At 29.9% G+C, this 25218-nt stretch overlaps 1 protein-coding gene across 1 annotated transcript in view; it reads right to left on the bottom strand.

Annotated features, from left to right (window-relative positions):
• The window catches only part of eml6 (EMAP like 6), a 56555-nt gene that overhangs the window by 20793 nt on the left and 10544 nt on the right, over positions 1-25218 (bottom strand). Inside the window, exons 4-25 of the mRNA XM_073826376.1 lie at positions 24459-24596; positions 24117-24373; positions 21458-21667; positions 21214-21381; positions 19413-19519; positions 19098-19198; positions 18187-18373; positions 16826-16931; positions 15789-15882; positions 15610-15710; positions 13625-13827; positions 12200-12311; positions 9685-9812; positions 9436-9577; positions 7088-7240; positions 5349-5480; positions 4932-5020; positions 4695-4862; positions 3296-3497; positions 3017-3143; positions 1178-1256; positions 965-1094 (exon numbers count right to left, since the gene is read on the bottom strand). Coding sequence (XP_073682477.1) covers positions 965-1094; positions 1178-1256; positions 3017-3143; positions 3296-3497; positions 4695-4862; positions 4932-5020; positions 5349-5480; positions 7088-7240; positions 9436-9577; positions 9685-9812; positions 12200-12311; positions 13625-13827; positions 15610-15710; positions 15789-15882; positions 16826-16931; positions 18187-18373; positions 19098-19198; positions 19413-19519; positions 21214-21381; positions 21458-21667; positions 24117-24373; positions 24459-24596 — 3134 coding nt within the window. The remainder of the gene's footprint in view (positions 1-964; positions 1095-1177; positions 1257-3016; positions 3144-3295; positions 3498-4694; positions 4863-4931; positions 5021-5348; positions 5481-7087; positions 7241-9435; positions 9578-9684; positions 9813-12199; positions 12312-13624; positions 13828-15609; positions 15711-15788; positions 15883-16825; positions 16932-18186; positions 18374-19097; positions 19199-19412; positions 19520-21213; positions 21382-21457; positions 21668-24116; positions 24374-24458; positions 24597-25218) is intronic.

Raw genomic sequence — 25218 nt, forward strand, 5'->3', positions numbered from 1 at the left:
ACTTTATTTATTTGATTAAAAATACTGTAAAACAATTTCACAATTTGTAAAATTGTGAAATATTATTACAATTCAAAATAGCTGTTTTCTATGTGAATATATAGTAAAATGTAATTTATTTCTGTGATCAAAGCTGCATTTTCAGCATCATTACTACAGTCTTCAGTGTCACATGATCCTTCAGAAATCATTCTAACATGCTGATTTGCTACCTAAGAAACATTTCTGATTATTATCAATGTTGAATCAGCAGTATCAACAGTTGTGCTGCCCAATATTTTTGTGGAAAGCATGATACATTTTATCTTTCAGAATTCTTTGATGAACATAAGGTTCCAAAGAAAAGCATTTACTTGAAATATGAATCTTTTGTAACATTATGAATGTCTTTACTGACTAACTTTGAAGTTGGCTTGAGAAAGCTAAAACAGAAAGTATGAAAAACGTTTTAAAAAGCTATAAGTTTGAAGTAGTTGGAATTTTAAAGTAAATGCGGCTAAAGTAAACATTACAGCTCCTAATCCCTTAGCAGAGAAGGGCGGGGCAAGCAGAGCTCATTTGCATTTAAAGAGACCATGCGGAAAAAATGAGCTGAGTTTTTGCAGAGCTAATTTTGACAAGGTAAAAGGGTGTTTTTTTTACACTACTATTGAGAATTTTTAACCAAAGTATATTAGAAACTTTTCATTAAGACCCTAAAGAATCATATGAACTTGTGGAAAATGGACATCCGATGACAACTTCACCTCTACTCTTGTACTTTAAAACAGAGTTGCAGTTCATACTGCAGCCAGTAGAGGTCAGCAACACCTCATGCCTGATCTACAATCAGATTCATCTCAGAAGACACGCCCACAAACTCATCAATCAAACTGCTATTTCAAAGTCTTTAAAACATCTAATATGTGCATATTAGCCACATGTTGAGACCAGAAACAGAGGTCAGAGGTCAGCAGTGATGTACCAGCAGAGAGGTTCTGAATAACAGCAGCGGCGGCCGTGTGGAAGATGATGTCAGCTCCATCATTGAGGTAGTGAAGGTTGTTTCGACAATCAAAGCCCCTGTAGCCAAACACGTGATCCAGAGATAGCTCCTACAAACACACAGACATCATCAACACACACTGACTATAATGAGGACAGCCTTGACTCTTCATGAGCTCATGACCTGACTGACCTCCACCACTTTCTTCTTCTTTGTGATGTTGTTCTTCACCAGTTTGTCAGGTAACGGTGCGGCTCGACTCACTGGAGGCCTGCAGGAAACAAATAATGATGTTTTGATATGAATAAATACCATTTCTTTCTCAGTATTTTTGTTTTCTTTTGTATTACAATTATATTAACATTCTTAAATCAACATACAGATGCAAAATGACTTAAGATGTTAAGCCTTGTTTTCTGATACATGTATCAAAATGAACAAATATTTGCCAGTGGGATCATAAAAATCAATTTAATTCTAAGGAAAAACAAGTTTATTTTTCCTACTTTTTTATAACCTCATTGACAGATATTTTCTTGTTTTAATCATAAACTTTTTGGTAATTTTTTTCATTTTTCTTGATATTCGTTACAACGGCAATTTAGTGCCACTTTTAAAAGAACTACAATTACGAGATTAAAGTCGCAATATTTTGAGAATAAAGTCAAGATTATGAGAATAAAGTCAAAATATTTCAACAATAAAGTCAAAATATTTCAACAATAAAGTCAAAATATTTCGACAATGAAGTAAAAAATAATGAAAACAAAGTACAAATGTTTCGAGAAAAAATCCAAAATTAGGAGAATAAAGTTGTTTGGAAATGCATTATTTTGGGAATAAAGTCTAAATGATTCGAGAATAAAGTCTAAATATTACCAGAATAAAGTTAAAATATTTTGAGAAAAAAGTCGAAATTACGAGAATAAAGTCTAATTATTTTGAGAAAAAAATCTAAATTACAATAAAGTGAAAATATTTTGAGAATAAAGTCAAAATATTACAAGACTTTATTCTTAAAACATTTCGACTATATTCTCGTAATATTTTCGACTTTATTCTCGTAATATTTTCGACTTTTTTCTCGAAACATTTTGACTTTTCTCGAAATATTTCAACTTTTTTCTTGAACCATTTCAACTTTATTCTCGTAATATTTCGACTTTATTCTCGTAATATTTCGACTTTATTCTCGTAATAATTTGAATTTATTCTCGTAATATTTCGACTGTATTCTTGTAATATTCCGACTTTATTCTCATACTATTTCGACTTTATTCTCGTAATATTTCGACTTTATTCTCGTAATAATTTGAATTTATTGTAATATTTCGACTTTATTCTCGTAATAATTTGAATTTATTGTAATATTTCGACTTTATTCTCGTAATAATTTGAATTTATTCTCGTAATATTTCGACTGTATTCTTGTAATATTTCGACTTTATTCTCATACTATTTCGACTTTATTCTCGTAATATTTCGACTTTATTCTCGTAATATTTTGACTTTATTCTCGTAATATTTCAACTTTATTCTCATACTATTTCGACTTTATTCTCGTAATATTTCGACTTTATTCTCGTAATTTTTTTACTTTATTCTCGTAATTTTTTTACTTTATTCTCGTAATTTTTTTACTTTATTCTCGTAATATTTCAACTTTATTCTCGTAATATTTTGACTTTATTCTCGTAATAATTTGAATTTATTCTCGTAATATTTCGACTTTATTCTCATAATATTTTGACTTTATTCTCATAATATTTTGACTTTATTTCCATAATTTCGACTTTATTCTCATAATATTTTGACTTTATTCTGATAATATTTTGACTTTATTTCCATAATTTCGACTTTATTCTCGTAATATTTTTTTTTTACTTTATTCTCATAGTTTTGACTTTATTCTTGAAATATTATGACTTGTATCTTTGTAATGTGGCACTAAAATGCCGTCGTAATTCGTAATGGAAAACAAGACAAAAATACAAAGTAAGAAGATCATATGCATTATTCAGTTTTTATTACCGTTCATCCACTAGGATCTCCTTCTGTTGTTGGTGTGGTTTCACGCCTGTCATTTGTCTTATACTAACAGCATAGATTTTTGTTGTGTAATCCATGTTCTTTTCCCGAGCAACGTCACTGTCGTATCCTAAACACATAAACGTTAGTTAAATAAAATGACAAAGTAAAAAAAAAATTAAAAAAAATTGTAAAATGAAATAATACAATTTTGAATTTTAAATTTACATTCAAATTTTATACAAAATTAAATGTAATCACAAAAAAAACTAAAACAAAAACCTCCATCCTCCTCAGCGTCGTCATCTGATTCCTCACTATCCACAGCTTTGCTCTCACGTGGACCAATCCCCTCTCTCGCCCAGATCATGAGAGCCGTGTCGGCCCCGCCCACAGACAGCAGCATTGCGTCGTCATTGGACCATCGAACGTTCGTCACATTGGCACTGTGAGCCACATACTTTTTAAACTTGGCAAACTGACCCTGTATAAAAAAATAAAAAAAAAAGTTTTATTGTTTAACGTTTAACTTGTTTGATGCATAAACCTCCGGTTTTATAAAAGATTGTTAAAAAAAATTAATAAAATTTAAAAAAATAAATTAATAATTTTAATTTAGCATGGATGCATTAATTTTTACCAAAAGTGACAGGTTTTGTTATAGAAATAAATGCATATAATAAATGATTAGCCAAAATAAATATTTAACATTTTATGTTTGAAAACATCACAACTTTTTTTTTTTTTTTTGTAATTGCTTTTTACTGAATAACATTAATAAGGGTTAAATCTTATATTTACACATTGGACACTATTTATTTGTTCACTTGCCGCACAATTAAAATTTTAATGAGTTATTAAAGTTATATAGTTTTTGGTATCATAACCTTATTTGTAAATGTTACATTTATCAGAAACAATGTTTTATTTTATTTTTTTTGTGGGGCCAGTAGAAAAAAATACTTAAAATGCAGCTTTGATCACAGGAATAAATTACATTTTATCATATATATCATATCATATATCATATATGTGACCCTGGACCACAAAACCAGTCATAAGGTTAAATTTGACAAAACTGAGATTTATACATCACATGAAAGCTTATTTATTGATGTATGTATGTATGTATGTATGTATGTATGGTTTGTTAGGATAGGACAATATTTGGCTGAGATACATCTATTTGAAATCAGAAAACTGAGGATGCAAAAAAATCTAAAAGACTGAGAAAATCACCTTTAAAGTTGTCCAAATTAGGTTCTTAACAATGCATATTACAAATCAAAAATTACATTTTGATATGTTTACAGTAGGAATTTTACAAAAAATCTTCATGAAACATGAACTTTACTTAATTTCTTAATGATTTTTGGCATAAAAGAAAAATCAAAAATTTTGACCCATGCAATGTATTTTTGGCTATTGCTACAAATATACCCCAGCGACTTAAGACTGGTTTTGTGGTCCAGGGTCACATATATTCATTCACATAGAAAACATTTATTTTACATTTTAATAATATTTTACTATTTTACTGTATTTTTGATCAAATAAACGCAGCCCTGGTGAGCATAACTTCTTCTTTGACTTCTTTCAAAAACATTAAAAATCTCACTGACCCTAAACGCTTTAACTGTAGTATATATGAATATATGCTGTGATTTTGCTGCTGTCAGACCTTGCTGGGAAAGCTGAAGAGCTTGACAAAGCCAAAGTCGTCTCCGGTGGCCAGCAGCTTCTTGTCTTTGGTAAGTGAAGAGGCGTTGACAAAACTCAGCGTCGGCCAGATGCCCTCGCAGGTGGGCCCCAGCACTGAGGTCCATGTGGCCCATTCCATCTTCTCAAACTGAACACAGTTACATAATGATAACACTGGAGTCAGCAATATACCTGGCTGTGTGTGTAGTTTCTCTACCTCTAAACTGCTGATAGTCTGTCGTCTTCCACGTGGAGCTTCAAAAAATAGCTGCTCTTTGGCACCAGTGTTGACTTGAAGCAGTTTTCCTGCATTAACACACACAAAAATGTTTTATTATGTCCTTACACCTTTGTCTTTTTTCTTTGCTGTATTCTTACAGCCAGGGTACAAAATTAACACTCGCCAAAAGTGAGAAAATTGGTTTTGGTGAGTAAGCCTTTTGCTGTCACTGATTTGCAAGGAAAAAAAGATGCTATTTTCTAACATGAAGTAATGCAAACTAGATTTTTTAGTTAAAAGAGCCCTTTTAACTGAAATGCATGTGTAGTTTGAGTTTAACTGTAATGCTCAAGGATTAATTCATCACATATAGAGAGATTATTTTTGCTTCAATAATTATTTGTTAGTTATTACCGCGGACGTCCCAGTCCAAATGTGTGATACAGCTGGACGCTCCTTTACAGATTCCCACTCGCTTACTGGTCAGAACGTTATAAATGTCCACAAATGAGTCGTGGGAGGCAACGGCGAGGTATTTTCCAGCATCTTCACAAAAAAAAAAAAAAAAAAGATACATTACATGTTTTATGAAAACTTTGCATGATGTAAAATATTTAATATATTTATTTGTTTATTTATTTATTTTACTAAAATAAATATACAAATTATTTACAAATAATACAAATATATGAAAAGTTAATTTACAAAAAAAAAATAACTTTTTTTTAATTAATTTTCATAAATCATGTTTTTTTATTAAGTTTTTCTTATTTAATCAAAAAAGCCAGCTGCAGTTTCATATTACTTGGAATGCAGAATAAAAAAATTTTTTTTAAACATTTTATAAAATTGCAATTGAATTAAATTAAATTGGCAAAACTATATACACAACCAGTCAAAAGTTTTTGAACAGTAAGTCTAATAATAAGTCTCTTCTGCTCACCAAGCCTGCATTTATTTGATCCAAAGTACAGCAAAAACTGTAAAATTTGAAATATTATATCATTATATATAATATCCAGTGATTACTCCAGTCTTCAGTGTCACATGATCCTTCAGAAATCTTTCTAATATGCTGATTTGCTGCTCAAAAACATTTATTATTATTATGCTGAAAACAGCGGAGTAGAATTTTTTCAGGTTTCTGCGATTACTAGAAAGTTCAGAAGAACAGCATTTATCTAAAATAGAATAATAATTCAAAGCATCCTTGCTAAATAAAAAATAAAATAAAAAATTATACTGACTCCAAGCTTTTTATTTCAGATAAATGCTGATCTTTGGATCTTTCTATTTATAAGAGGATCCTGAAAAAAAGCACTCAACTGTATTAAAGATTGATAATAATAATAATAAAAATTATTCTTTAACAGCAAATCATATTGGCATGTATTCAAATACAAAATTATTTTAAATTGTAAAAATATTTCAAAATTGTACTGTTTTTACTGTGCTTTGGGTCAAATAAACGCAAGCTTGGTGAGCAGAAGAGACTTTTTAAAAAAACTTTTAAAATATTACTGTTCAAAAACTTTTGACTGGTAGTGTATGACCAAATGATTCACAGGTTTACTGTAATACATGACACTCGATCAGGCATGCTTAGTTGAACTACATCTAAACATAGCTTTCTAATGGGAATTGCATTTTAGATAACATATGTGACCCTGGACCACAAAACCAGTCTTAAGTCGCTGGGGTATATTTGTAGCAATAGCCAAAAATACATTGTATGGGTCAAAATTATAGATTTTTCTTTTATGCCAAAAATCATTAGGAAATTAAGTAAAGATCATGTTCCATGAAGATTTTTTGTAAAATTCCTACTGTAAATATATAAAAATGTAATTTTTGATTAGTAATATGCATTGTTAAGAACTTAATTTGGACAACTTTAAAGGTGATTTTCTCAGTATTTTGATTTGTTTGCACCCTCAGATTCCAGATTTTCAAATAGATGTATCTCGACCAAATATTGTCCTATCCTAACAAACCATACATCAATAGAAAGCTTATTTATTGAGCTTTCATATGATGTATATATCTCAGTTTTGTAAAATTTAACCTTATGACTGGTTTTGTGGTCCAGGGTCACATATGTATTTTCAGCCTATTTTAAATATCTAAAGCTGCTGCCCATGCCAGGCGCTTACCTTGAGAGAACCTGATGTCAGAGATGATCTCCTTCCTGTGGTGAAAGGTCACCATGTCTTCCAGCGTGTCTGCATTCACCACCAGGAAGCTGCCGTCGTTCAGACCCACCGCTAAGGCTTTTCCGTCTGGGGAGAAGGCACAGCATCGACCACCTACAAACACACGCGTCAGCAAAATCATTCAATACTACATTTAAGATCCACCAATGTGGCAGAAGTACGGAATGCACCGAAGACGAACAAAATTAAACACTTTTTGTGTTTTTTCACCATTGCATACATTAAATAGCCAAAATGTGCTTTTTACAGTTTTGTCTTGCTTTTCAAAGAAAAAAATCAATTACAAAACAACAATTTAACAGTACTTTTTCAGACTTAACACTGAACATTTTTAGTATTCTAGTAGACTTTATAGCCTAACAACAAAGCACAATTTAACTTAAAATTAACAAGTTAGTCAAATAATATTCTTTGGCCATTTTTAAAACCCCCTTCTTAAATCAGGCATGTGTTTTTAATGTACAAATAAATGCATCCTTGCTGAGCAAAGGAGAATGTTATAATAAATGTATTAATAGAGCTGTTGTAATGATCGATATCCTTTTATTTTACAGAACAACAGTAAGATTACAATGTTAACATTTATGAATGTTGACTTCTATTTTGGCAGAAACCCGCAAGAAGACCTCAGTACTACTTTTTGCTGACAGCAGCAGATTTATGAATGATTCTCATCACGCAGATTTCCCCTTCGGTTTGGATTTTGGTTTATTCGAGCTTTACTCATAGTTTTGAACAGTAAATTTTTTTAATGTTTTTTTAAAGAAGTCTCTTCTGCTCACCAAGTCTGCATTTATTTGATCAGTAAAAAAAGCACAAAAAAAAACAGTAAAATTTAGAAATATTTTTCCTATTTAAAATAACCATTTTCTATTTGAATATATTTTAAAATGTAATTTATTCCCGTGATTTCAAAGCTGAATTTTTAGCATCGTTACTCCAGTCACAAAATCCTTCAGAAGCCGTTCAAATATTCTGATTTGCTGCTCAAAAAACATTTATTATTATTATTATTATTATGCTGAAAACAGCCAAGTGAAATTTTTTTCAGGTTTCTTCAATGAATAGTAAGTTCAGAAGATCTAGAAATCTTCTGTAATATTATAAATGTGACCCTGGAGCACAAAACCAGTCTTAAGTCGCTGGGGTATATTTGCAGCAATAGCCAAAAATACATTGTATGGGTCAAAATTATTGATTTTTCTTTTATGTCAAAAATCATTAGGAAATTAAGTAAAGATCATGTTACATTAAGATTTTTTGTAAAATTCCTACTGTAAACCTATCAAAATGTAATTTTTGATTAGTAATATGCATTGTTAAGAACTTAATTTGGACAACTTTAAAGGTGATTTTCTCAGTATTTTGATTTTTTTTGCACCCTCAGATTCCAGATTTTCAAATAGATGTATCTCGGCCAAATATTGTCCTATCCTAACAAACCATACATCAATAGAAAGCTTATTTCTTGAGCTTTCATATGATGCATATATCTCAGTTTTGTAAAATTTAACCTTATGACTGGTTTTGTGGTCCAGGGTCACATATTCTGATTTGCTGCTCAAAAAACATTTATTATTATTATTATTATGCTGAAAACAGCCGAGTGAATTTTTTTCAGGTTTCTTCAATGAATAGTAAGTTCAGAAGATCTAGAAATCTTCTGTAATATTATAAATGTGACCCTGGAGCACAAAACCAGTCTTAAGTCGCTGGGGTATATTTGCAGCAATAGCCAAAAATACATTGCATGGGTCAAAATTATTGATTTTTCTTTTATGTCAAAAATCATTAGGAAATTAAGTAAAGATCATGTTACATGAAGATTTTTTGTAAAATTCCTACTATAAATATATCAAAATGTAATTTTTGATTAGTAATATGCATTGTTAAGAACTTAATTTGGACAACTTTAAAGGTGATTTCCTCAATATTTTGATTTTTTTTGCACCCTCAGATTCCAGATTTTCAAATAGATGCATCTCGGCCAAATATTGTCCTATCCTAACAAACCATACACCAATAGAAAGCTTATTTATTGAGCTTTCATATGATGTATATATCTCAGTTTTGTAAAATTTAACCTTATGACTGGTTTTGTGGTCCAGGGTCACAAATGTCTTTATCATCACGTTTAAACCAATTTAAAGCATCCTTTCTTAAAAAAAAGGTATTAATTGCTATGATATAAAATGCTGTTTATTCTAGCTTTTTTTTGCTATTTTCGGCTGAATAATTACGTTGCAGAACATTCGGTGCATCCCTAGGAAGAAGGTTAGCTAATGTACCTTTTTTAAGCTTCCGGACGGCCACCATGCGATGGTTGGCTGAAAGCTCCCAGATGCGCAGTGTTTTGTCGTCACTCACAGTGGCACAGATGGGCAGCAGCGGATGAGCAGCAAGGCCCCAGACTTCTCCCTCCATATGACCCTAAAACACATATCAAACACAAGCCTGACTTCAGCTAGTTGACCAGACTGACCTTCTGTCAGTATAGTTTGATCTTTTTATTCTGTATATTTGAGTTTGACACACACCTGTACAAGTAAAGTCATGGGGCCACTCTTGTCGATCTCCAGGATCTCTCCATTTTTGGTGCCGACCAGAATGTGTCCGTGACCCAAAGTGATCGCTCTGATGGACGGGTTGTCCTCTAACAGCAGTCCTAAACAACAAAACTAAGCTGTATTATACAAACATACAAAACTTTTGAAAATAATGACCACCTTAGAAAATGAATGGGAAATATAGAGCAGGGATGTGATTTTTCCGGATTAATCCGGAATTCCGGATTTTTTGACCTGAAAATGTGACCTATGTCACGTATTTGCGACCGTTCGCAAATGGCGGATGGCGAAGTATTCCGGACCGCAAGATGCGTCCATGCCGACCGTGAAAGCTTTTGACATAATAAAAAAAATGCCAAACGCTATTTCTAATAAATACATTTATATCAAGCACACTAGGGTCAGCGTTTGGGTGCAATCTGTGCAGTGAGGAGAGTAGAGATCGGCAGACAGATGTAGCTTTCAGTGAGTGAAAAACGTAGATGGAAAATGCATTATTTTGGGGTTACGTCGCAAAATATTGTAAATATAATTTTTATACTGTATTTTCATACATATTTATATTTTAAACCACGACGGTGAGCCAATGGATATCACACAAGCAACGTGAAAACTGCATATATTAAAGTGAAAGTAAAAACAGCGCTTTCAGCATCTAATGTGCACATTCTCTAAGTAATAAATGTAAATAAATGCAAATGCTGCTGATACCCTGGTCTCGCAAAAAAAAAAAAAAACATAAATAGTTTTTTATATATAATTGTCCGGACCTCGGCTGGAGCGCAGGGTTCATTACTGGACCTCGAGCCGTTTTAGTTGAAGACCCCTTGATTAGATGATCGATTTTGAGTGGGGGGGGGGGGGTATATTTTCCTGTCTTAGTATGTTTTCCTGCTTTTTTGTCCTTAGCCAATCACATGCCTGCCTGATAGAGTCATTTTTAGGGGTACAAACAACAAATCTGAATATATGTATCCAAATATATCCAATCTTCCTGCCTTTTAAATGAAACACTGTATTAATTCAAAACAATATGCATTATTTTTTTTCTAATTTGTATTATTTTATAAAGAAATAAATTCTATATTATTTAGAGGTAAATATTGTAGAGTACTATAAAATCCCTAAAACAATCCAGAGTATGAAAAAATATATTGAAATATATAGTACATTTAATAAAAAAAAAAATGAACACAGAATTATTACATAATAACATAACATTAATATTATAACATTAATAACAAACACTGCGTTCTCAAAAAATAATACGAATTATATTAGAAATAAAAAATTGTGTATAATATAGAGGTGAATATTGTCTAGTACAATAAAATAATCTGATAATACAAAATATTTAATCATAAATATTAATAAAACGTTGTGCATTTATTTAATTAAAAAAGTTAAACACTGTATTAATTTAACAAACACAATTTTTGTTTAAACTATTAATTATTTTTCTAATATTTGGATATAGAAACCCCCTCAAAATCCAAAATGTTAAATAATAAATATTATTAAAATAAAACATAGTACTTATTTAATTAAAAAACACTGCATTCATTCAAAATAATATCATTTTTCCCCCAATATTTATATTTACATATTATTATTATTTTATTATAAATTAATAAATAGTTTATTTTTAGAGGTAAATATGGTCTAGTACCATGAAATTCCCTCGCAACACAAAATATTAAATAATAAATATTATTAAAATAAAACATAGTACTTATTTAATTAAAAAACACTGCATTCATTCAAAATAATATCATTTTTCCCCCAATATTTATATTTACATATTATTATTATTATATTATAAATTAATAAATAGTTTATTTTTAGAGGTAAATATAGTCTAGTACCATGAAATTCCCTCGCAACACAAAATATTAAATAATAAATATTATTGAAATAAAACTTAGTACATTTATTTAATTAAAAAAATACCGCAGTTTTTTAGAGGTAAATATTGTTTAGTACCATGAAATCCCCTCACAATACAAAACATTAAATAGTAGTTTAAATGTTACTGAAACTAAATATAGTACATTCATGTTATAAAAAACTTTTTTCAATAAAAAATTTTCAATATTTGTACTTACATATTATTTTATATAGAAATATTTTTTAAAGGTAAATATTGTCTAATCCCATGAATCCCCTGACAACACAAAATATTAAACAATACATATTTAAACAAAATATAGTACACTGAATAAATTAAAAACACTAATTTAGGAAAAATAATATCAATAGTTTTTTCTAATATTTATATTTACATATTATTATAATTTTATGTAGCAATAAATATTTTTTTATAGGTAAATATTGACTAGTATTGTAAATCTCACAACACAATATATAAAATGATAAAATATAAATTATATTTATTATAAACAAACATACAATCAATCAAATAAATGCAAATGTAGCACATTAATTTCATTTAAAAAAAATTTTTTTTTTGAGGATTTATAATTACCTTTAGATGAAGGCGAGAGCGCCGCCCTCTTGATGGCGTACGTCTTGAGACATCTCTCGAACATGTCGTCCCACAGCTCCACAACTCCATCTTTACCCCCCGTCACAAAACCCTTCAGGTCACAACATAACATTAACACCTAACAAATACGCTTTACCTACTGTTTATCTATATTTAATAGGGATGTAACGGTATCAAAACTTCACGGTACGGTAATACCTCGGTATGAATGGCACGGTACGGTATTTATTGAATCATTTACAGGAAAAACAAAACTAATGAAGAGACTCGAAAAAAGTGCCAGAAGTGTTTATTAAACAGTTTACATGAACACTGAACATATCAATGACATACAAATTAGCCATCTATCTGTAAACTTTGAAACAGAAACTTCAATTTTTCAATTTTAGTAACAAAAAATTATTAAAGCATGTAAAAAATAAAGTATCAGTTTAGCTGAATGAGTCTGAATCTAGTTGTCTGCTTGAAATAAGATTTTTTTTTTTTACCCCATTGGCAGATTACTTAGCTTGTTTTAAACAATAACTCACTTAATTTTGACTTGTTTTTACTAAAAACAAGACAATAAATTTTAGAAAATCCTTTTTGATTTAAGAATTTTTTGATATTATGGCTGGAAACAAGACAAAATTCTAAGCAAGAAAAGCATTTTTTGCAGTGCAGTAGGCTCTCATGCCTTTCTTTCGCATTAAATTTTTAGTAAAAACAATCCTTTAAAGAACTTTTCTACCTGGACAAGTACATCTATTATGTTGCCTAGTTTATTTAAAACTGCACCTTTCCTTATTTTAAACATAGCCAAAAAGCCAAGTGTTGACTGTGAAACACAGTAGACTTAATTTATTTGCATTTATGGTACATTTCCATGTCAATCCATGTTCATTTTTACTCTGAACAATGCACTGTAACATTAATTCAGCACATACAGCACAGCAAAAAATAGACTCTGTGCCGAAACGATCGCTGCACTGCTGCAAAGGCACCGCTTCTAGGATGTACTGCCGGACAGCAACCGCGTGCAGTGTGAACGCTCTAATCCGTTAACATGGGTGCTGAAAAGAATACGTAACGCATACACACTGCAGACGGAGCATGTAGGTTCGACCATTTCCATATCTTTTCCTTCGCTGTTACAGTCTGTAGCGACAACAGACCGCAAAGGATGATGGCCACACCTGGGCTGATGGGAAATGTAGTTCCCGCTACCTCCCGTTCGCCTGAGCAAACTTTTTTCAGAAGACCTATCGTTTTATCGAGTCATGCGACCACGGTAGTATCGAAAAAATTTGCTATTGCGGTACGACGGTATTTACAATACCGTTACATCCCTAATATTTAACGCACAGTCTAAGCATTACACCATGTATTCTATATGTAAGTGTGTTTGTGACAAAACCAGCTCACCTTATCCAGAGAGCACATGGCAAACACAGGCCCGTCGTGAGCTTTGATGCTCTTCATGAGGGTTGTGTCTTTCCAGATGTAGACGTCGCCCGTCGTCGCCCCAGAAAACACCAGATCCTCAGAGCGTCCGTAGCAGGCCGACATCATGGTCTCCTGTCTGCCCATATTCCCGAAAATACCTCTTTTAAATGTTAAACCTCCTCCTGTGTTCAAATATAAACATATCCAGAGGGTAAAACATCCAAAGTGTTAGTTTTGGAGAGTAATTCACTGTATTTGACCTATTATAGTTTATACTGTGAACATTTTATAATTAATATTTTAAATAGTATTTTAATAATATTTACAATATTAATTATAAAATATATATTTTTATTATATATATATATATATATATTTTTTTTTTTTTTCGTTTTTTTTTTATTAAATATATATTTTTAATATTTTAATTAATATTTTTTAAATTAGTGTTTATTCTTATATTTTCATTTTAGTTAAAGTTTAGACATTTTGTGCATTTTTGTATTTTTTATTCATTTTAGATATTTTTTAAAAACATGTCTATATAGTTTATAAATTTTTATTTTATTTAAATTTTTCTTTATTTTAGTATAATGTGTTTAATAAAAATAAAAAATGCACCTTTGGCAAACAATTTTTTTTCTATGATTTATTGTATTTTATAGTTATATATACATATTAGTTATGTATACTATTATAGTTAATGTTTAATTATTTTATAATTAATGTTTATTTTTATATTTTCTGTTTTTATTTTAATGTGCATTTTGTTATTTTTTAATTAGTTTTCGATTTTTAAAAAAATGGTTATATACTTCATTTTTATTTTGGCTTTAGTTTAAATTATTTTAGTACTATGAGTTAAATTAAAATAAGATTTTTTTTAATCATTTATTGTATTTCAGAGTTATATATAAACATTTTACCCAGGTATACTATTGTTACTATTATAGTTAATATTTGATTATTTTATAATTAATATTTTGAATTTGTGTTTATTTTTATATTTTATATTTTCTGTTTTCATTTTAATTTTAGTTAAAGTTAAGACATTTTGTTGTGCATTTTTTTATTAGTTTTAGATTTTTCTTAAAAATATGCCTATATAGTTTATTCACTTTTATTTTAGCTTTATTTATTTTAGTACAAAGAGTTAAATAAAATAAGAATTGCGCCTTTAGCACCTAATTATTAACCTCTAATTATTTACTAATTATATTACCTTTAAAAAATATTTATATAAAAAAAATAATAATAATAATAATAATAACAATAATAATATGTAAATACAAATGTAATATTAATATTTTATAATAAATATTTCAAATTAGTATTTATGTTATTTTTAAATCAAGTTTTAAGTTCAGATATACTATTATTATTACTTTTATAGTTGATATTTTATTATGTTATAAATCATATTTTGATTTTTTTTTTTCATTTTAATTTTAGTTAAAGTTTAGACATTGTGTTATGCATTTTTGTATTTTTTTTTAATTAGTTTTACATTTTATTTTAAAATATAGTCTATATAGTTTATTCATTTTTATTTTAGCTTTAGTTTTCTTTATTTTAGTACAAGAAGTTAAATAAAAATAAGAAATGCGTCTTTGGCAGCTAATTAAAATATTTATTTTTGAAATAGAAACATATCCAGAGGATTCAAAGCATTAGTTTTGGAGAGTAATTGAGTTATTGCAGCATTTAGTTTTGACTCACTGAGCTCCTTTAAAAGCTCCTGCTGATGGTAAAGTTGACAAAACAGTCATATCAGCTTATGAAGGCTCAATGTGATGTGGCAGATTCTTCTCACAGTCATGTTCTCGTGAGAAAGAGCTTACGCTTCAGATATTTCAGTATACAAAAGCGTCTGTACAAATAACAAACATCCTAAGATGAAACGCAATTGCTACTGCTGTGATTTAGGATCTGAGAGTCATAGTATTGAGAATAATGAAGCTCACCTGTATGCAGCCAGAACTTGATGTGTTTCATCCCCACCGTGAGCAGTTTGTCCATGCGGAACGGGTTTCCTTTCACCACGAAGATCTTATCTTTATGTCCTCTATGGTAAAGAGAGAGGCAGATGTCATTGGTGAGCGATTCAGCTCGCTGTACGTACTGTTTTCGGGTTTGGTTTTACCTGGATTTGGCCAGTTTTTCTCCTTTTTTCCAGTCCCAGATGACTATGGAATGCTCTTCGTCGATCCCCACAGACACTAAACTCTTGCCGTCCGCTATAGTTGTGAAAGTGAAATAACACAAAAACATGCTTTTGCAATTGCATGTATGAAAATAAGATTCTGGAAACATTAATGGAGATTTGCATTTGAATACTTTTCTTGAAACCAGCAAACATTGTGAGAATACTTGAAAAGGAGAAATTAAGTAAGCCCTGAAAATATATATAGTTTATGAGTGGGGTAAAACCATTTTAAATCAACTCAATTTTAACAGATTTTTACTCAAATCTCAAGTTTCTCAGATGATTTACATGTAAAATGCAGTGTTATTTTAGCATTAGTGTTTTTTTTATGATAATAAAATAACGTAAACTCGTTTTATATTATTTTGATTTTTTTTTTGTATAATATTTTTGCAATTTTTATTTTTGTTATTTTCTGCGTTCATTTTAAAGAGAATACGTTTTGTTAATATTTTATTGTTTTATACTTAATATTTTGAATGTGTAATTTATTTTATTTTCTGTTTTTATTTTAATTTTAGTTAAAGTTCATTAAAATAAAAAAAAAGTTTATTAAAATTATTAAAGTTTATTAAAAAAATTTTTTTTTAAGTATTTTATTAGTTTTAGACTTTTTTAATACTTTATTGTATTTAAAAGTTATATATACATTTTACCCAGGTATACTATTATTACTATTATAGTTACTATTTCATAATAAATATTTGGAATCATTTTTTTCCTATTTTCAGTTTAATTTTAGTTAAAGTTCAGACATTTTTTGGTGCATTTTTGTCTTTTTTTTATTATTAGTCATGTCTATATAGTTTATTAATTTTTATTTCAGATAGTTAATATTTTATTATTTTATAATTAATATTTTGAATTAGTGTTTATTTTTGTATTTTCTGTTTTAACTTAAAGATTAATCATTTTGTTGTGCATTTGTGTCTTTTTATTTTAATTTTTTTTTTTTTTTAATGTCAGGGTCTGACCTGTGAACTCCAGAGCACAAACCCCACGCTGATGTTGACCCTTCAGCAGAGATAAACACTTGAGTGTTTGGATGTCCCACACATGAATGGCCGGATCCCGACCCACCTGAAATACACACAAACACGCCATGATCTACATGCACTGCACATTTGCAAAGCTGGCAGGAAAATACACACTGGATGACTAAATGAAGGCAATATATGACCCTGGACCACAAAACCAAGGGTCTTAAAGGAACACTCCACTTTTTTTGGAAATAGGCTCATTCTCCAACTCCCCCCAAGTTAATAAGTTGAGTTTTACCGTTTTGAAATCCATTCAGCCGTTCTCCTGTTCTGGCGATATCACTTTTAGCATAGCTTAGCATAGGTCATTGAATCCTATTAGACCAATAGCATCGCGTTCAAAAATGACCAACGAGTTTCCATATTTAAAACTTGACTCTTCTGTAGTTATATCGTGTGCTAAGACCGGTGGAAATGCAAAGCTTCAATTTTCTAGGCCGATAAGATTAGGAACTACACTCCCATTCCGGCGTAATAGTCAATGAAGTTTGCTGCCGTAATATGGCCGAAGCAGGAGCAGTAATACCACGCAGCACATGTGCAAATGCTAAACTAGCTGGGAACTCATTTCTGATATTACTCCGCCTGCTTCGGCCATATTACGGCAGCAAACTTCCTTGACTATTACGCCGGAATGGGAGTGTAGTTCCTAATCTTTTCAGCCTAGAAACTCGCAGCTTTGCATTTCCACTGGTCTTAGTCCACGATATAACTACAGAAGAGTCAAGTTTTAAACACAACAAATATGGAAACTCGTTGGTCATTTTTGAACGCGATGCTATTGGTCTAACAGGATTCAATGATCTATGCTAAGCTATGCTAAAAGTGATATCGCCAGAACAGGAGAACGGCTGAATGGATTTCAAAACGGTAAAAAATCAACTTATTAACTCGGGGGGAGTTGGAGAATGAGCCTATTTCCAAAAAAAAAAGTGGAGTGTTCCTTTAAGGGTAAATTTTTTAAACTGATGTATGGTTTGTTAGGATAGGACAATATTTGGCTCAGACTATTTGAACTACTTGAAATCTGAAAAAATCTAAATATTGGAAAATTCACCTTTAAAGTTGTCCAAATGAAGTTCTGAGCAATGCACATTACTAATCAAAAATGAAGTTTTGATATATTTACGGTAGAAAACTTTCCAAATATCTTCATGGAACATGATCTTTACTTATGATTTACTTATCTTTACTTATTTAGCCATACAATGTATTTTTGGCTATTGCTACAAAAATACCTGTGCTACTTAAGACTGGTTTTGTGGTCCAGGGTCACATATGATCTGAATTATCACCTGTCCAGTGGCCACGTAATCTTTGAGCGGATGCACAGTGAGGCTCAGGATATCGTCATCATGGCCGAGGTAAAAGCGCTGCGTGTGCTGCTGTCTGTTATACACCACAGCCACCGCCGCCACATGATACACCACCTCACCCGCCTGAGTGTAAAACAGATTATTCCTGCAGTCGCAGCCCCTGTACCTGAGACACAGACACACAACATCAACAACCACTGGAGACATCTGCTTCTAATATAGAAAACATAAACTACATTTAAAAAGCTTTCAAACATTGAAGTTGGCTTGAGAAAGCCTGACCAGAAAGGCTGACAAAATTTGAAGTTTGAAAAACTTTGAAAAGATTTTAAAAGTTTGACCATTTTAAGCTGAAATAGAATAGTTGTAAAGCTTTAGGGGAGACACTGCAAGCCAAAACAGTTTTTTCATGCACCTGTCAAGGTTGAGATTTTAGGCTTTTTGGTGTTTCATAAAGGGTTTTTTCAGACTAGTGGACAGAAAACACCCATTTTCTCAAAAAGAGTTTTTTTTCTCCAACACTGAGCCATAAATCTCCACTTCAGTAGCAGTTATGCACACCAAACTTAAAAATTTTATTCCTGTCTATATCCTGAAGGTTCTTACAGAGAGATTTGTTCATATATGATTTGCTTGATTTTATACAACATTTTATTTCCCCCCAAAATTGTAAAAAATACATTGTTTTCTGTCCTCTGAAAACAAATGAAAAACCAAAAGATGTAGCACACTCAGATCAGTCTGAAGATCTGTAGTTTGGAGTTTGTAGAGTTGAAGCTCTAGGAGGAGATAGAGTCAGAAATTTCTCAGAAGAATAATAATAAATAGTAGTAGTTTTATAACATTTCAGTAAGCTGGCTTTTCTCAAGCCAACTTAGCAGTAAATTTACCCGTGGACGAACTGCAGGCGCAGCCCCTCGTCCGGCACTTTCTGCCTCTTCAGAGATCCAGCCAGTTTCTTCTTGAGCTGAGGAAGATCTTCCTTATAGACCTGAGGGGTGTTTGGGAGAAGAGTTAAGGGACAAATCCACTGGCGACACATTCAGGAAAAAGCATAAAGGGCAAGAGCAGCCGGCCAATCAGCTGTGAAAATAATGAGAGGAACAGGAAGAAAGCAGCCGAGCATGTCTTTTACATAAAACACTCTTCATTAAACCCTCTCCGTTTGGGAACTGGGGCTTTGTTGGGGTTTAAGTGTCTCTTGCCTGACGTTCGTAGTTCATCTGGGCTTCCTGTTCGATGTCGGAGTCCAGCTCAGGAACGTCAGAGAGGTCGGAGTCAGACTCGCCGCTGTTGGAGTCGGCGTAGCTCTCTGTGAACGAGAAAAACCACAGTCAGACTTTGTGCTTTCTCTATATGATCTGATTCATTTTAGGTCAAGCTTTCAAAATACCTTTTAAATGTAATAATAAAACACTAACTTACAGCCTCTAGACTCACTACTATTCAGCGCAATGGTTCCAAACCCTTTTTGTCTCCCGAAAACGCCTATTTTGGAGTTTATTTTGATATATTATATAGAAATTATTTATTTAATTATAATAAATGATTAATTTATTGATTTGCCCTGGAAAAAATTTAGGCCTAATATTGTCTATATAATTTATATTTTCATATTAGAATATACATTATATATTAGGATTTTAAATATATAATTTGTAATTATAATATATTTATGATGCAATATATTATTTTATATTTTCAGACTTACTACATTAATTCTAAATATGCTTAATAAAAATTATATTATATATTCATCTTATAAGTTTTTTAGTTGTATATATTAGTGTATAATTATTATAGTCGTTTTATATTTATTAGTATTATTATTAACTCTAAATATAAAATGCCTACATAAACATTGCTGTTGTAAATTGTCCTGTAAAATAAAAAATTTCAGGCATATTATGTATATAATTTTTTATATAAGATTTTTAAATATATAATTATTTATATTTATGATGCAATATATTATTTTATATTTACAGATTTAATACATTAATTATAAATAACCTATTAATAAAAAGGTATATTATATATTCATATTATCTATATAATTTATATATTATATATATTATATTATATATAATTTTTTTTTATATGATTTATAGTTTTATTATACGAATTATATATAAACATTCTAAATATATATAATTTTATAAGTTAAAATAATATTTATGTCTTAAATTCTTTTATTAATATTATAGATTTATATTTATTATTTTATATTAATATGAATGTGTTTAGCTGTATATTATTATATAATTATCATATTACATTTGTTTTATATTTATTATTGTTTTAACTCTAATTATAAAATGCTTACATAAACATATTATTGCTGTAAATTGTCCTGTGAAATAAAATTAAGCCTAATATTATCTATATATATTTATATTTTCATATTAGAATATATTTTTAAAATAGTTTATATATATATGATGCAATATATTATTTTAGATTTAAAGATTTAATATATTATATATTTAATATATGTATATTATATATTCATATTAACTATATCATTTATATATTATATTAGCATTTTCATTATATACATTTATACATATTACAAACTACAAATTAATTTTTAATCATTTTTCATTAATAATTAATTAATTTTTTTTAGTGATTTTTCAGATCTGAAAATCCCAATTTAAAATTGCATACATCTCAAATGCTTCATTTCAATACATTTCTATAAATACTAACTTTATTCAAACAGGTTTTCATGTGTAAAGTATTTTATCATCCCACTAAAAATTGAACACTTCACCCTTTTGAAAGATAAAAAACATCTTGACTGATGGAGATTCTTGTAGAAAATATTTCCAGAATCTAGAATCTTGCAGAAAAATCTACAGCTCCATTGTTACAAAGCAGCATTTCCTGTGCATGGAGCTGCTCTGAACACTGTATTATAAGCTGCATGCTCCTCCCTTCATGTTCTTTATTAATTAAACGTCAGCTTTTGATTTGATAATGGGAAGCCCTGGATTGAATCACCTTGCAGCAGTGGCTCCAGAACTCCATTCATGACTCCCTCCGGCAGAAAGCGCCACTGGAAGACGGAGTGGTCGGCTCCACCTGTGCTCAGAACCCACTGCAGGTCATGTGACCAGCGCACATTGGTCACATGGGCAGAGTGGCCGATGTACTTCTTGAATTTAGCAGCTGAAAGAATCACATTTGTTAGCCTACACTGGTTTATGCAACATGGATCACACTCGTATCTGAAAACTGAGCTGACCTTTTTTAAGACAGGGGAATCGTAATAGTTTGACGAGGCCGAAGTCGTCTCCCGTCACCAGCGCTGCACTGCTGTAGTTGGCGTCCACAGAGTTGATGTCGTTGACGTTGGAATATTTAGGCCAGATTCCGTTGACCTCCGGTCCGAGAACGCAGGTCCACGTCATCCAGTGGATTCCTTTGGCTTCCTCCTTCGGCAGGAATTTACCCGCTATGGACACAGAACAACAAACATGATTTTTAAAAATCATATAGAATATCTTTGTTGTGAATTCCTGGAATTGTTCAAGAGACTTATTAATGTAAAAATTTCTCCAATAAGTCAAAAATGTTTTAAAACTTGAATTTGAACTGATGTCATTTTGCTAACTTGCTTGCAAGAGAAATGTCCTCCATAGAATCGCTCACAAAGAAATATTTAAAACTTATTTAAAAGTTTAAAAATGTTTATTGACATTTAAATTAATCCTAGAGTGTTATTAATTTTCGTGGCTTTCCAGTAATTATTAATGGGTCTGGAAAATGTGAAAAATATATTTTTATTTAATATACAATATATATTTATTTGTATATAAATAATATCTAAATATTAAATTATATATATATATATTTATGATACAAGTTTTTCATGACTGACTATTATTATTTTATTATTTTAACTTTAATTATAAAATGCCTATGTAAACATATTGTTGTAAATTACACTTGTCCTGTAAAAAAAAGAAAGAATATTTAATCATTTTAGGCCTAATATTATCTGTATAATTTATATATTTTTAATACAATATATTTGATATTTTTTAATATATAATTTGTAATACAATATTTTATTATCCAGCTTCACTTTTTCATATATACAGTATATATATATATATACACACACACACACACACACACACACACACACACACACACACACACACACACACACACACACATATTCACATTGTATCTATATATTCTAAATATAATATATATTTATAATTTAATATTTTGATATTTTATATAAATATGGTTGCATGAAAATAGATTTTAATATTACTTCATATTTATATTATTTAATATTAATATCAGTATTTATTTATATATTATTATACAATTATATTATTGTTGTTTTCTATTCATTATACATTTTTTGACTCTAATTATAAAATGCCTGTATGAACATATTGTTGTAATTTGCTGTAATTGTGATTTGTAATTACATATATTTATGATACAAGTTTTTCATGACTGACTATTATTATTTTATTATTTTAACTTTAATTATAAAATCCCGATGTAATCATATTGTTGTAAATTACACTTGTCCTGTAAAAAAAAAGAAAGAATATTTAATAATTTTAGGCCTAATATTATCTGTATAATTTATATTTTTTTTAATACAATATATTTGATATTTTTAATATATAATTTGTAATATAATATTTTATTATCCAGCTTCACTTTTTCAGGCTTGAAACAGTTTTTCATGACTGTAAAAACCCAACTAATATAAAAAATGAATGTTTAAATAAATATTTAAAAACTATACAAATGTATACTGACTTTTAAAAGAAATTAAAATGAATTATAAAGTCTTACTTATTTTAATGACTTCATGAAAAAAATGCATAAATATCAACAGTTTTCAAACAGGTTGTCGTGTCCCATAATTAAAAACACTGTGAAAAGCCTACTCATTTATAAAATGCATAAATATTTGAATAAATATTTTTACATTGTAAAATGCATTGTGAAGCGTTAATACTTTTAATGCCTTCATGAAAAAAAAGCATAAATATCGACTGTTTCCAAACAGGTTGTCTTGTCCCATAATTAACAGGAATTTAATAGTCTATCATCTAACTTTACTAAAAAAAAGTTTATGACTTGTCCAAGTCTGAAATAGTTTTTCATGACTGTACTACTTTACTAATTTATAAAAAGTATTACGGTTTGTCATGAAGACCTTTCAGTTTTAGTTCCAGTGTGTATTTGACAGTAATGATAATCAAAAAAATATATATAAATATATACACATACATTCATTTACAACACAACATTGCATTAGAAAACTGCTTAAAAAAATATTGATTGAAAAAAAAATATTACTATTATTTTTTTCAGTACTGCATTATAGTATAGAATAATACTATATTCTTGTCATAATTTCTTCAAGTTAAACCGCACTTTTATTTTGATTTGTTGCTCAAATACAAAGGAAATCAAATAAAAATATAACAATTAATTTACAACAAAACATTGCATTTTTATTTTTTGTCCAAAAAAAAAGAACTGTATAAATAAATAAAAAACTAATTGATATGATAATTTATAAAATGCATGCTAGAAAAGTTATTTAAAACTTATATTATTTTATATTATATTTTTAAAAACATAAACTGACTTTTAAACAGAATTAAATGAATTGTAATTCATTTATAAAATGCCTAAATATTCAAAAAAAAAAAAAAAAAAGCATTGTAAAGTGTAATTAATTTTAATGCCTTCATGAAAAAATCTGCATAAACAGCAACTGTTTCCAAACAGGAGTCCCATACTTAACTGGTATTTTATCATCCAACTTCATTAACACATGCACAATTTTTTGTTAAATAAAATACAGCTTGATATTTTCATGACTTTCTCATGAATTATAAATGAATGATTATTCTTACTCGGCATCCTGTAGAAGAATCGTTCTCCAGCTCCATCGTTGGTCTGCAGGAATCGGCTGTCGACGGACCAGTCCAGGTGTGTTATGAAGCAGGTGGACTTGTTGCACTCTCCCACCTTTTTATATCGTTGAGCCACAGCGTAGATGTCCACAAACCCGTCGTTGGAGCCCACGGCCAAATAAGAGCCATCGGGTGAGAACTTGAGCTCGTGAATGACTTCCTTCCTGTCCTTGATGTGGACCACCTCCGTCATGTCCCTTAGAAAACCAGACAAACTCTTGTGAATAATGAAGCTGAAATCCACCAAAATGAATGAGGTACAGGTAATTCAAATTTAATTACCTGACACGAAGAACAGTGAAGGAGCCGTCCTTCATGCCGAGAGCGAGCTGGGAACCGTCGTTGTTAAAGGAAACGCTGCGTACGGCCTCTTCCATGTTGCAGCGAGCGATCAAGGTGTGTTCGGACAAACTCCACAATCTAAATGCGCATGTTTAATGAAAATTAAAATGTGTCCATATTGTACATTTAAGCTACGGCTGGTCAATAAGGTCAAAAACATAAATAGAAAACAAAAACAACAATATATTTCCGCATATTACATGATATTGATATTCATCACAATATTCATTTACCATTAATGGGGAGGGAAATGCTTTCCACATGTTTGTTAGAACTTGAGAAGAAATGTACATTTAACTTGTTCACAAACTCCATAGAGTAGTTAAATCACATTAATCCATTTTATTTTCCTCTAAATTCTTTTCTTTTAAGTTTCTGTTTTATAATTTAATGCAAATTTTAAATGAAAAATTGTGTCTAATCAAAAAACGAATTAATAATCCTTTAACAATTTAACCAAATGAAAACATAAACATTTTACAACAAAACACTGATTTATTTAAAGATGTAAATATGGATAAAAAAATATCTTGATTGTATAATATTCCTTAAAAATAATACAAAAGTATTACTACTTTAAGATGTTATTCAGACCAGACTTTTATTTTGATTTTTTGTTGTAAAGATTTACATTAGTGTGTGTTTCAGTGTTTATTAAGCAGTCTTTTTTCTTAAATGCAACAGTAATCAAATGAAAATA

The sequence above is a fragment of the Garra rufa genome, chromosome 20, assembly GCF_049309525.1.
Source record: "Garra rufa chromosome 20, GarRuf1.0, whole genome shotgun sequence".
Classification (NCBI taxonomy): domain Eukaryota; kingdom Metazoa; phylum Chordata; class Actinopteri; order Cypriniformes; family Cyprinidae; genus Garra; species Garra rufa.